Consider the following 14,008-nt stretch of genomic DNA (forward strand, 5'->3'; position numbering starts at 1 on the left):
ATGTGCATGTCTAGATTAATTGAATGATGTCTTCGCTGAAGAGCAAGTAATTTGTGCAGGATGTGATGATCAAGTCAGCTGTTTTGTTGATTCTGCCACATCTATAGACATGCAGAGAATTGAAATAATGTTACCTTCAGACCCTGGGTGCTTACAAATAAGGAAAACACTGCAAGAGGAGTGAAAATGTGCAATAAATGCTAATAGTTTTAGTAAAAATTAGAAGAGGAAGAAAGAAAATACAAAATATTTGACAATACTATCTAAATAAAGGCACTTAGCAGGTAGAGTGCAAATAAGTGAAGAGTGCAGTGCAGTGAGACTGATTCTGAAATATTTTAACTGTGTTATTGATGTATATTTTTAATTAATTAATACATTTTCAGGGTTCAACGCTAAAGATTTTTTCTACTGGCCCGATCGGACCAGTGGTTCAGATTTTTACTTGCCCTGCCAATATTTTTACTGGCAGTACCAAAAAAAAGTTAATAGTAATTCCTTAGCCACAAATTTAGAAAAGAAATGTGTCAAAATGTTCGTAAATGTGCTCACAACATCCAATCAGATAAGAGGAACCGAAAAGGTAGCATTTAAAGGCTTAAAAACACAAACTGTTTCTTGATTCTGACTGTTTTTGCACGCAATTGACAGATAGTCACAGGCAAATTAAACTATCAGTGGTCCTGAGCATCTCACACGCTGGCCCCGGGCCATCCGGCAGTCCTTTATTGTTGAGCCCTGATTTTTATCCTTATTATATAAAAGTATTATTATATATATATATAGTATGAGGTTAAAGCTTGAGTTGTGTGTTGATTAATGTTGTTGTTGTGTTTTTTTTGAACAGCTGCCACCCGTACAGCAGACAAAATGAGCAAGGACGCGCCTGCTGACCGGTAGGTTTTTATTCTTGCCTGATTGATTCTCAGTGAACCTTGATGGTTTGCGATTTTTGAACAAACAGACGCTGTGGTTTCTGGTTAATCGCTCTGAAAGCTCGCAGTGAGGCAACCGAAAACACTGATACAGACTGTAATCAAGCTAATAGCTTTCCAATGTTGCCTGAGGCCTCATTCTGTGTGCTTGTTTCAAAATCCGCTTGTCATTGTATCAGCACAGACCCGATGAGAAATGCGTGCTTCAGCCTACATTTTTGTGAAGCTTCAAAAAGTACATATGTTTGGATTTAATAGGTTTAAAATAGATCAAGGACAGAGGACAACACTATTAAACAACACAAGGGTGTGCTACAGAGGACTGCAGTGTTTTATCCAACACAATCTCACGGCAATTGGTAACTTTTTCATTTAGTGGCTAATTCGTATGAATTTGTACGATCTAATTCGTACAATTTAGTACAATTTGCTTATCCCCCAATGACGGTTGGGGTTAGGGGTGGGGTTAAGTGCCACACCTCCGTTTTAAAATCGTATCATTTCGTACGACTGAAATCGTACGAATTCGTACGAATTAGCCACTAAACTGGCAAAACGTAAAATACGTACGTTTTCTCGTGAGATCAGGCTGGTTTTATCACTTACCGGGTTACATTGGCTGAAGCAGGGAAGCGTCCCCTCGGTGTTTACCTGGTTCCATGAGCTGAAGCCTTGGAGGACACTTCAGCGTATTACTCTTAAAGAGATTGTGTTTGATAGCTAATCTGCTTTTAATTGTTTGAATTAAACTGAACTGAATGATATTAAAGTGATGTTTACACCACATCTGCACTTTAAAATCGCGGCAACAGCTGGAGGTTTGTAGTCCACAGCATGTTACTGCAATGTTTACACTGCTGATCATATACTTCTGGGTTTCTTCCTACCACAGCCTCGCTTTGGTTCTTTAAAATGGCGACCACATGAAATAAGCCTATTGGTTGGGTTTAGTGAAGGGTTTACCTCAGTTTTTGCCTTCTCTTAGATGTGTATCTGAAACGTACACCAAAACGTACGTTAAGTAACAAAGTTTAGATTTGAGAAATGTAGACACTGTCCTCTAGTGGATTGGTTATCTGAAGCGAAATGTCCCTGGAGCAATATATTTTTTCGCGTTTTACAGAAATGTAAGCTGAGGCACATATTTCCAAAATGATCCTGGGTTGAATTGTACATTCATTATTGCTTATCTGCATCTTTTTTAGATTAAATATTTGGTAATTAAAATGTGCCCTTACATAACACTGAGAAATTGCATAATGTCTGTGTGAATGTAGGGTTGCCTCGGGACTAAATTTTTAAAATTAGGATCATTTTGAAACAAGAAAATGTATTAATTTGCAGTTTGTATTAGGAATATTGCAAAACAAAATAAGTGAATGCTAAATAAACTCTGTTACACCTAGGGCTGGGCGATTTTTCAGATTTTTTCGATTAATTCGAATTTACGTTTTAAGACGATTTAATTTTGAATCAAATCGAGAAATTGTGATTTTTTTTTTTTTTTTTTTTTTAAATTTATTTATTTATTTTTATTTATTTATTTATTTATTTTTTAAATATATATATATTTAATACATTATAATGGCACCTATGCGCTTGGGTTCACTCTCTGTATGAAGCAGGAAGCACACCAGAAGCGCCTCTCGGCGACGCGCCGTGCAGCACCACGCCATGGATTTTACAATTCTAAACAGGTTTCTATACACACACCGGTGCCGCCCAGCCACGATTCACAAAGCAGTTCATATTTCAGCCGGCCCACAGAGCGCCATCTGATTAGTTTCATGTTAAATATCATGTAAATGTGCGCATCTGGTGTGTGATAGTTTAAACTGTTATGTCCATGCCGTGTCGCGGCGCTTCTGTTGTGCGACCTGCTTGACTCCCTGTTAAAGCGTGAAGTCATGTAGGATTTTACTTGTTGCACGTCTGTGTGGATTGTCAAGATATTCCTTTATCAAGTCGATAAACTCGATCTCAACATGTATGAAGGATGTAAAAGCCTGCCATGTGAAAACCCGCGCCGATCTTTTGGTTTGAACACGAGTAGAGGGGAGGGACTGTAGCAGTGATAATGAAAGTAGCCGCCCCCATGACGTCATTTAGCGGACCTAGTTGAAAACCAGACAGATCAGACAGCATAATAGAGAGTGGAGCAAAGCGCATCAAATGATCGGTTTTTAAAAGGGGGAAAAAGAAAAATAGATTAAATTTATTAATTTATATTAGACACACATCTGGTGCTTGTATTTGCTCCTGCTATACGTCCACAACTTCACACATTGGGTTAAATTAGGCTTTACAGTTTCCATGTTCAGTCCTTTTTCTTCCACTGTATCTTTTTAAGAAAAAGGCAGCAGCATGTCATTCAATCAGAAGACAAAGTCAAAGCCGAGCTGACAGCGAATCTGTCCTAGACTCAGCAAAACTTGCAAAAATACCTCTGTTTTCCTGCAAGTGCAATATTTACACAAATATTTCTTATTCAAATCTTCAGCAACGCTATTTAACTCGTAAATTTGTTTTACATTTATTTACACCTTGACCGATTTTTGTATGACATGGCCATTAAAAATACAATGCTCCTTAACCAGATGGGTTTTCAAGTTACTTTTAAAGAGAGTTTTACTTCAGTCATGTTGTTGTAATGTTTTGAGAAGACTAGTAACACAATAAAAAAAAAAATCGAAATCGTGAATCGGTCAAACTTTATAAAAAACCTAGATTTTTTTTTTTTGCTAAATCGCCCAGCCCTAGTTACACCATGTCAATTTGAAAACACCATATACCAAAACTATCATTCACTACATTGCTTTCCCACACTCATTCGTTCAGTGAGCAGATAATGTAAAAGAGCAGAGATTTCCTCTATAAATGTGACTATATCAGCACTTAAACAGAGAGAAAAGCGCCTTATCGGGAGCATTTTACTCCAGCTTTTAGATGAGCATGACTGCTCTGGTTAAATAATGCATTATCATACAACCTTATTAACAGTACATAAACCTTTAACTAATCCTTAATATATACAGTGTTTTACAAATAGTGATTTTTCATAAATCATGTATGGTTTGGGACTAAAGTCTGTTCTGAGAGTTGACGTCATTTACTAGAGTTTTAATGATGCGCCACTCGCATTCACGGGTGAAAATCCAATCTACCTGCTTACATTGCTGACAGCAGGGCACTGATCCCATTCACATCTGATAAATGTCCACATATGAACAAGGTCTGAATCTGATTTGAGTAAATCGGAATCCGTGTGTTTTTTTTTTCCTGCATACACATACATGCGCCATATCCCCTCTGTGCCACATGTTAGAAAAAATCTGAATTGAGTCACTTGAACCAGGCAGTGTAAATGTCTTTTTATACTGTTGACTGACTCAACATTGACCCAATATGGTATTTTAAGTATAGTATGGATAGAGGAAATCAACTCTGAAGACTTGTAGACTCATGTTGTTTTTAACCTGAGGATGTATGAATGTTTTGCAATTATGTTGATTATCTTCTTCTTCTCTCGTTTGCAGTGGTTTTCTGGTCGCCATCATTTTCTTCATCCTGGGATTGGGAACGCTGCTGCCATGGAACTTTTTCATGACCGCCTCAATGGTAAAATATGTGGGAAACAGGCCAAAGAAATTAGAAATAACAGCAGAGCAACACCAGTCGAACAAGATTAACAGGGCAGAGTCTCACAATGTGCTTATACAAGCAGGCGTTAACAATATGACCAAAGATTATTTTAGTAGATTCAAACTAAAGCTAAGACTAGAAGTATTGATGAAATAAATAAAAATTGCAATAAATATTCAAACTAAATTAAACTACGAACATTCAGGGGAAAATTAATATAACTAAAATGAATAAAGAATTGAAATGAAATGAAAGTTATAACAAAACAATAATAGTTTTCTCATTTAATAAGCACTCATTCTGGGGTGGAAAATACCTATCATGATGCTTTTACAATTAAGCCCATCAGTCAAGCACAGACGCATCTTTTCTCTACCTATCAAAAATGCATGTTTAACTGCATGTGTTGTTTAAAAATCACAGTCTACTATGTGCAAAAAGGGTCAGAGTAAGATTATATTCCCAGTAGAATCAAGTCTTTCAATGTTAAAGTCAACGGCTGTTTTATTTTTTAGTCATGGAGCATTACATGTCAGCGACAAGACTGTACTTACAGAAATCTGTTAGTTCAGATGAATGCTCAGATCTGCTGAAACAACACAATGTCTCTGTGTTAAAGAGCTCTACATTAGCCTGAGAGGAACTGTGCTGCAGGACATTGATGTGTTTTTTCCATCTGAATTTTACAATAGGTCAACTGCAATTAGCTTACTAGCGCACTAACAGCCAGGATTGAACCGCTTAAACTAAAGGGCTTCAACCAGGGGTGCCCAAACCTTTCCCAAAAAGCAAGCTTGATCTGAGGGTTTTGGGCTGAATATTACCAAAACGACTTGTATTACATTTGCCGTGGGTAATTTACTAATTTATTTTGTTATATTTAAAAATGACCATAAAGTGGTGCGTTAAATCATATTAACTACAGCAGTATCATTTGTAGCATTTTGTAATGAACTTATTAGAAGAAAACACAAACAATCTTATTTATAACACAGTGGAGTTCAGTGCTGAGTTTGAGCTGCTCCTGCCTTTACCTTGATTTGCTCGCAGACGTCTCGTAAAACTGTTCTGTGTCTCGCAAGTGACAGTATTTACATTTTAAAATGGAAATTTATTTTCATTTACAACAGGGGTGTTCAAACTCAGTCCTGGAGGGCCGATGTCCTGCAGATTTTAGCTCCAACTTGCTTCAACACACCTGCACTCATGTTTCTAGACAGCCAAGTAAGAGCTTGATTAGCTAGCCCAGGTGTGTCTGATTGGGGTTGGAACTAAACTCTGCAGGACTCTCTCAGACCCTCCAGGACTGGGTTTGGACACCTCTGATTTACAACATTTAATTGATTTATTTAATCTTAGTTGGCTTTTATGTAGCTCAGCAATAAAGCAATGAAACAAAGATTGTGTTAAATTCGAAACGATCATCTCTGTGAAAGGCATTCGCCCAAACCACCTCCCCATCATTCTCCCTCTCTTTCCAGATGGGAAGTTGGGCCAAATAAAAAGTTACCATGGGAAAGACTACCATGGACAAATAGTCAGGATTGAACCACTTAAACTAAAGGCCATAATGTTAGTTGGCTTTTTTGAAGCTCATCCACCTCCCCATCATTCTCCCGCTCTTTCCAGATGGGATAGTGGGCCAAATCAGTGAAGCACAGAAACATCTTTTCTCTAGCTGTCAAGAAAATGCATGTTTAATTGCACGATTTGTTAAAAAATATAGTCTACTGTGAGCAGAAAGGGTCAGAGTAGATCGTTCTCAGGAGAACCAAGTCTTTTAATGGTAAAGTCAACTGTTTTAATTTTAGTCATGAAGCAGATGGGATGGTGGGCCAAATCAAAGGTTACCATGGGCTGACTTTGGCCCGCAGGCGCTACTTTGGGTATCTCTGCCTTAAACACACAGTGAAAACATTGAACCAACACGAAAAACATCACAGTTTCAGCTCAAATTCCTGCTCTTAGTGTTACTGTGATGTTGTTTACACTGTGTGTTTAAGGCAGGGCTATTTCAGTAGTTTGGGTTGTGACTTGATTTGAAAGTCTGTTTTTTAATTAAGGGTTTAACTGTGGGAGGCATAATGTGCTCTAGTCAAGTTAAAACATAAGAAAATCAGAGGTGTAAAGAGTACCTGAAAACCATACTTGAATAAAAGTACAGATACCTTACTGTAAAAATTACTCCATTACAAGTCACCAATTCTAATAAGGCTTTTATATATATATATATATATATATATATATATATATATATATATATATATATATATATATATTCAATCGAAAATGTAGTGAAGTACTGAGTAAAAGTTGCTTATATTTTTAATACTCAGTTCAAGTACAAAGTAGCCAAAAAATCAACCCGGGCTCATTGTGGAAACGTAGCCCTGCAGACGTTTCTGCGGGCCGCGAGATACGTCATGGGAGGTACATATTCGAGCGTTTTTTGTTTTGCGGATCCGCGGGAGCGCGCGCTGTTCGCGTCCGCGCCATTCTAGCGCGAAAAGCCGCCGGATCGGCCGCCCTCCTCTTCCTCCTCCTCCTCCTCCTCCTCCTTCCCTAAACCCGAGCGACGGTTTGCTAAGGCCGTCCAGAAAAAAAAAAAAAGCAAAAGCCTTCGTCTTCGATTTTGACCGTTTTTTTTTGGATCCCGCCACGTTCTCGCCCTTATTTTTCGGATTCCGTTTTTCATCTTACCTGATTTCTGGAACCGCTGTTCCCCGGATCCCGGTCGTCGTCCCCGCGGCCTGCTCCTCCTCTGGGGCCTCCGCTCCGCTGTGAGCTAAGCAGACAAACTGATTGCATCGGGAAAGCCCTCCACTCAGAGGCGAGCCGTCGGCCAGCGAGCGCGAAGAGGAGGAGCGGAGCGGCGCCACACCGCCCCGCAGCGTTTGCTCGAAAAAAACTAAACGTGTCTGTACGTACCTCCGGCCACGTAAATCGCGGTCTCCAGAAACGTCCGCTGGGCTACGTTTCCAGAATGAGCTTGGGTTGCAAAAAATACTTAAGTAAAGTAACGAAGTCCATTTATTTAAGTGCTTTACACCAATGAAGAAAATAAAACTGTAAAAATTATTAGATAAACAGTTGTTTTAAACTTCAGTAGCGCTTTAGTTTAGGTCACAATTCATGGTGTTAACAAACCATTAACTAACACCACTAGCTTAATAAACTACTAATTAGCTGTGTATTATTAGGTCATCACTGGGTTTTGGTAGAATTAGGTACGCAGAATAACTAATTAATATCTTAATAATAGGCAGGTAATAAGCCAGTAGTTAATAGCATAAATTGTGAGCTAAAGTGTTAACCCAAACATTTTACTCAATATTTCTTGAAGTTGGTTTGATGAAAATCAAATAATAATAATTAACTAAATGGAAAATGATTCTTTTTTATTTATAAATAGGATGTGTGCACTGTTGCTTACAGTGTTTAGTTTATGTTCTTATTAGTTGTTTTTTAAATGCCAAAATATGATGTTTTAAAAATTATTCAGTTTCAAATACTTAATTTCTAATTATTGAAGTAAAATTGACTTTTTCAAAAATAGATACAATTAAAAAAAGCATCTGTCATCAGCGACTCTGCTAAAACTGATTCAGTTACTCTAACATTGATCTTTTTATTTTTTGATCTGCTTTTCTCCAGTATTTCAATAAGAGACTCAACACATCTGAATCGGGGAACGGAACGATAGCATCCGGAAAAGAGTATTATTTCAACAACTGGATGACGCTGCTTTCCCAGCTGCCTTTGCTGCTGTTCACGCTGCTCAACTCTATTCTCTATCCACGGTGAGAAACCTTCTGTTTTTAATGTGTTAATGCACTTTAAATGTTATTTTTTTTTATTTACTTGAAATTTATAATTAAATTATAAACATTTTAAATTAATTTAATGCATTTTGGAATAAGGCTGTAACATAACAAAATGTGTAAAAAGACTTTTCAGATACACTGTATATATGTGTGTGTATATATATGTGTATGTGTGTGTATATATATATATATGTGTATATATATATATATAAGCTCTTTTCTATGTGAAAATATTTGAAATGCTATTCATTATGTATTTAATGTGTCCTGAAAGCAGCGATCTGCATCTTTGTGAATGATTCCTGTGTTTTAGGATCTCGGAGAAGATGAGGATTGGAGGAAGTCTAGTCTTCATCTTCCTGCTCTTCTTCCTCACTGCCGTCCTGGTGATGATCCCCATGGAGGAGGACCGGTTCTTCTCCATCACCATGGCGACCATCTGGTTCATCAACTGTGAGTGCCAAATTCACGGGATCTACATTCATCACAACTAACATTGAATGTGTTTATGATGTGACAGACGATTTCGCTTCAAAGACATGCTGATTTAGATTTCTATGAGTCAAAGTAGGGTGACACAGTGGCTCAATGGTTAGCACTGCCACCTCACAGCAAGAAGGTCGCTGGTTTGAGTTCCAGCTGGGTCAGTTGGCGTTTCTGTGTGGAGTTTGCATGTTCTCCCCATGTTGGTGTGGGTTTCCTCCGAGTGCTCCGGTTTCCCCCACAGTCCAAACACATGCGCTGTGGGGGAACTGATGAACTTTGATGAACTACAGGTAAATTGGCAGTTGTGTGTGTGAGTGTGTATGGGTGTTTCCCAGGTCTTAGCTTACCCTATAGCGCATGTTTTTGGATTGTGGAGGAAACCGGAGCGCCCGGTGGAAACCCACACCAACATGGGGAGAACATGCAAACTCCACACAGAAACACCAACTGACCCAGCCAGGGCTCAAACCAGCGACCTTCTTACTGTGAGGCGATTGTGCTACCCACTGCGCCACCGTGCTGCCCTGTATATAATACAGCATACAGCAATTTGTAACCATTATAATTGAAATGTTTTGAAATATGTTTAAAATTGACGTTTTAATGTTTTAAATATAAATTATTGTAGTTTTCAGTGCATCTTTGCATTGTTTTTAATGTAATATTTCATTATAATAAATAAATAATGCGATATATTAATATTGCAGCCCTAAACAATGCATTAAGTGTTGTTGGAGTAATAGATTTGTCTGTATTGTCAGCGTTCGGGGCCGTGCTGCAGGGCAGTCTGTTTGGTTTGGTGGGTTTGTTACCACAGAAGTACAGCGCCGTCTTCATGAGCGGACAGGGACTCGCTGGAACATTCGCTGCTCTCGCCATGATCTTCGCCATCGCAAGTGAGACTTTACCTTATTAAGCTGATCTTAACATCACTCTGAACTCACCGGACTCATTTATCAATCAATATGTGAGATTGTTTTGATTGTAATAGAAAGGGTTGGTGAGGTTTGGGCTGTGGAAGAGCTTCTGTGTTTTAATTGTTTTCTTTATTTATTTATTTTTTGCTTTTGTCAGGTATATTTGAGGTTTTTACAGTGTAAATGGCGTCAAACTTTTGCTTATTTTCCTCCATAGCGATTCATTGAGTGCCTTATGAACATCTTGTGCATTTCTGTGCAGATCTAATCACTGACTGTTTGTGTTCTTTTATGTGTTTGTGTTTTTATGTGTGTGTGTGTGTGTGTGTGTATGTGTTTGTTTTCTTGTGTGTTTGTGTTTGTATGTTTGTTTTTGCTTGTGTATGTTTGTTTGTGTCTGTGTTTTTTTATTTGGGGTTTGTGTGTGTGATTGTTTGTTTTGTGTGTGTGTGTGTTTGTTTGTTTGTGTGTTGGTTTATTTGTGTGTGTGTGTGTGTGTGTGTGTGTGTGTGTGTGTGCATGGGTTTTTGTTTGTGTATGTTTATGTTTGTTTGTGTGTATGTGTTTGTTTTCTTGTGTGTTTGTGTTTGTATGTTTGTTTTTGCTTGTGTATGTTTGTTTGTGTGTTTGTTTGTGTCTGTGTGTTTTTTTATTTGGGGTTTGTGTGTGTTCATGTTTGTTTTGTGTATGTGTTTGTTTGTTTGTGTGTTGGTTTATTTGTGTGTGTGTGTGTGTGTGTGTGTGTGTTTGTTTATTTGCGTGTGTGTGTGTGTGTGTGTGTGTGTCCATGGGTTTTTGTTTGTGTATGTTTATGTTTGTTTGTGTGTATGTGTGTGCGTTTGTTTGTGTGTGCTTGTTGGGCTTTGTGGTTTTGTGTTTGTGCATGCTCATGCATTTTTGTGTGTGTGTGTGTGTGTGTGTGTGTGTGCGTGCGCAAATTGTTTGTTTGTGCATGCGTTGTGTGTGTCTGTGTATGCATTTTTTTTGTATGTATGTGTATATGTGCATGCATTGTGTGTGTGTGTGTGTGTGTGTGTGTGTGTGTGTGTGTGTGTGTGTGTGTGTGTGTGTGTGTATGCATTTTTTTATGTATGTGTGTGTGTGTGTGTGTGTGTGTGTGTGTGTGTGTGTGTGACACAGGTGAAGCTAAAAGTGACTCTGCAGCTCTGGGTTATTTCATCACTCCATGTGTGGGGACTTTAATCACACTCTTCAGTTACATGATGCTTCCCAAACTGGTGAGTTGTGTGTGTGTGTGTGTGTGTTTGGAGGAAATCCTGTCACATCTGAGCAGTTCTGAGGCCTGTTGCACACAGCTGCTTTTGGTTTTGAGTGTGTGAATGAGAGTGTATGGGTGTTTCCCAGTACTGAGTTGCGGCTTGAAGGGCATGCGCTCCGTTAAAACATATTCTGGAATAGTTGGTGGTTCATTTCACTGTGGCGACCTCTGAAATAGAGACTAAGCTGAAGAAAAATGAATGAATAAATGATAATAATGATTCTTCAATTTCCCTTCTCAAACCTTCGCTGCATCATCAGTGTTTATTTCAGCCTTCATTAAGTTTCTGATAATGATATCTTAATCTTCAACAGAGCAGTGCATCACATTAACCCTGACTCGCATGCACATGAACACATGACATGCAGCAAACGCAGTAGGCTTAAATGATTTCTCATGAGAGTTAATCATTAGCTTGTATAGGAATGACTCTGAGTTAACAGAGACGGTTTATGTCAAGTGTTACGTCAGCTTATCCCGATCTGAACCACTAGGCATTTCTATGGATTTGGAACTTGTTCAACTATTTTTGTATAACATGCCTCTGGAGTCCGCCAAACCCGATCACTGTTTGTCTGTGTGTGCTTTGCGTGCGTGCAGGAGTTTGCAAGATTTTACCTGGAAAACAAAGGCAAGAGCTACGAGTTGGAGACATCCAGAGAGCTGCTGCCCACAGGTGAAGCTTATATTGTATATATATTCTATATTTTTTGGACTTTGTGGATTTTGGTTTTTAATTGGTGTTAATAGACTAAAATCAATTTCACTTGTAAAATAAACAACATTCATTTAAAAAAGGTTGTACTTTCACAGAAATATGCTTGAGTAATACGACTGTCATTTATTCAGACGTTGAACTGCATGTTAATTGCAATAAAATAAAATGAAGTTGTTGTTAATTCTAGTTAGAGCATCTTTATATGCCATTTAATAGAATTATTTTTAGTGTCTTCAATAAATGGTTAAAGCTGCAGCTGAATATCTTATTATGTTTTTGAGATGATAATTTTATTAATGATTAAACGTGTTTTCGATTCTCAAGCAAAATGCAGAATAGAGTACAGTTAATAAACCCAAACAAACGAATCCTTGCAGACACAAATTGGCTATAAGTGCATGCAGTTAAAACCTTTGATATACAAAAGCCAAGATGAGAGGAAAAAATGATAATAAATGAGGTGAATAAATGAAAATAAGTCCTTATGAACCCATCAAATTTACACAGTCATAATATTTCTCACTATTTTCATCTTTATAGCCAACTAGTTTAACCAGTTAAACTCTGCTGCTATTTGGGGATTTCCGCCTGGATTTTGCCTACTCAAATTTAAAAGCTTCCCAAATCCACATGCAGAGGTGTAAATGCAAAAATTTGGTATCATTTTAAAGAAAACCCTTTAAATTTTCATAAAACACCATTGAAAGTGTTTAAAATAACTGTATATGTCGTCTGTGTTATAATAAACACCTAAAAAAAGGCGCTTTTTGAAAGTGTAGCTTTTAGGTTGTGTGTGGTCTAGCGTGCTGTAATTAATGTTGGTGGTCTCTGCACATGTCTGTAATCATAGGAAAAAAGAGAAATGTCTCCATCATAATCTATGCTAAAGTTATTGTATTCCAACTGATGAGAGGTGCTGTACAAGCCACAGGGAGCGATCATTGTTTACATATTTCACTATTCTTTTGTTTGATCAAACATAATTCACTGTGTTTGGAGCACGTAAGACATATAAAAGGATTACTTATGCACATCAGCTCAAAAACAGAGGAGAATGGCCCTGAAGTGCACAGCATAAGGTGAGAGATGACAGCTGTCTGTGCTATCTGGGGCTGCTTATTGATTATGAATGTATTGTTTTCACTTCTGCACCATGGAAACACCGAGATTCATTCAGCAACTGTTTGATATGTGAATATAATTCAGTAAAAGAATGCTACAACCGTATGAGCACCGGCAAGAGCTTTCATATGAGCTATAACTTGTACATGTGTCTTATAAAAAAATATGAAAATGAACCAATGTTCAATACCCAGCTCGGGTATCCAAAATACTGTGTATTTAAGTGTAAATAACTTTTATACAGTAAAATAAAAACCAAAGTGATGCATATGTGCTTAAAATATAGATTCTACACTTTCAAACGAAACCACTTACGGGGGTCTGGTGGAATGCTAGCCCTTTAAATCTTATAGCGAAAGTCGATGATGTCACAGACCCGGTACCGGCTCCGCAGAGTTTAAGTGGTTTTAAGTACTTGGACCATTTTTTGATAGTATAAGAATGCTTGATGTTATTGATGATAAGGTGAAGATTGTGAAGATGGTTTTAAGATGATGATGATGTTCCTCCAGGTGATGCTGAAGTCTCTGAGAAGACGAGTGAACCGCTGAATGGCCCTGTGGCCAACGGGACTCCCAGTAATGGCATTAACAGTGTGAGTGAAGAGGATTCTGGGAAACAGGCCTTCATCTCGCTGCAGCAAGAAAGCGCGTCCACTCAGAAGAGCTCCGTCATCCAGGTCTTCAGGAAGGTCAGACTGCACACTAAAGATGATAACTGTGAAGATAACAATGAGTAAAGAGATCTAAAAATGGTTCTTAATGTAAAACAACAGCAGACTTAACCACAGCTGTAAAGATAAACATGTTGAGAAACTATGTAGTAGGGATCACTTTCAGGATGAGGTTTAATGAAAGACATTTTTTTTTGTACGTTAATTATTTCAAATTAATTGCACGCGTTAACTCGCAAATTTTGACAGAACTTGGGGATGGGATGCAGCTGGAAGGGCATCCACTGCGTAAAACTTGCTGGATAGGTTGGCGGTTCATTCTGCTGTGGTGACCCCAGATTAATAAAGGGACTAAGCCGACAAATAAATGAATGAGAATATATATATATAATGTCAAAACAACTTTTTTTTT

General features: G+C 38.0%; 1 protein-coding gene and 1 long non-coding RNA gene across 3 annotated transcripts in view; one reads left to right on the plus strand and one right to left on the minus strand.

Moving 5' to 3' along the window:
• The window catches only part of LOC100334018 (equilibrative nucleoside transporter 2), a 28,639-nt gene that overhangs the window by 7,250 nt on the left and 7,381 nt on the right, over positions 1-14,008 (plus strand). Inside the window, exons 2-9 of one of the 2 annotated variants that reach the window (XR_015496585.1) lie at positions 848-896; positions 4,472-4,553; positions 8,232-8,377; positions 8,715-8,854; positions 9,649-9,783; positions 10,945-11,042; positions 11,684-12,348; positions 13,326-13,614. Coding sequence is in view for 1 of the 2 variants with exons in the window: in XM_087262437.1 (XP_087118563.1) it covers positions 871-896; positions 4,472-4,553; positions 8,232-8,377; positions 8,715-8,854; positions 9,649-9,783; positions 10,945-11,042; positions 11,684-11,759; positions 13,436-13,614 (882 nt within the window). In the remaining variant the exon portion in view is untranslated. The remainder of the gene's footprint in view (positions 1-847; positions 897-4,471; positions 4,554-8,231; positions 8,378-8,714; positions 8,855-9,648; positions 9,784-10,944; positions 11,043-11,683; positions 12,349-13,325; positions 13,615-14,008) is intronic. The other variant, XM_087262437.1, reaches the window with a different exon arrangement.
• LOC147836237 (uncharacterized) lies at positions 10,301-13,850 on the minus strand. Its single transcript, XR_015496645.1, has 2 exons — positions 13,339-13,850; positions 10,301-12,365 (listed from the first exon to the last, which is right to left on the minus strand). It is a non-coding gene; the product is annotated as an uncharacterized LOC147836237 (long non-coding RNA).

This window comes from Danio rerio, chromosome 7, assembly GCF_052040795.2.
Source record: "Danio rerio strain M-AB ecotype USA chromosome 7, GRCz13ab, whole genome shotgun sequence".
Taxonomy (NCBI): Eukaryota; Metazoa; Chordata; class Actinopteri; order Cypriniformes; family Danionidae; genus Danio; species Danio rerio.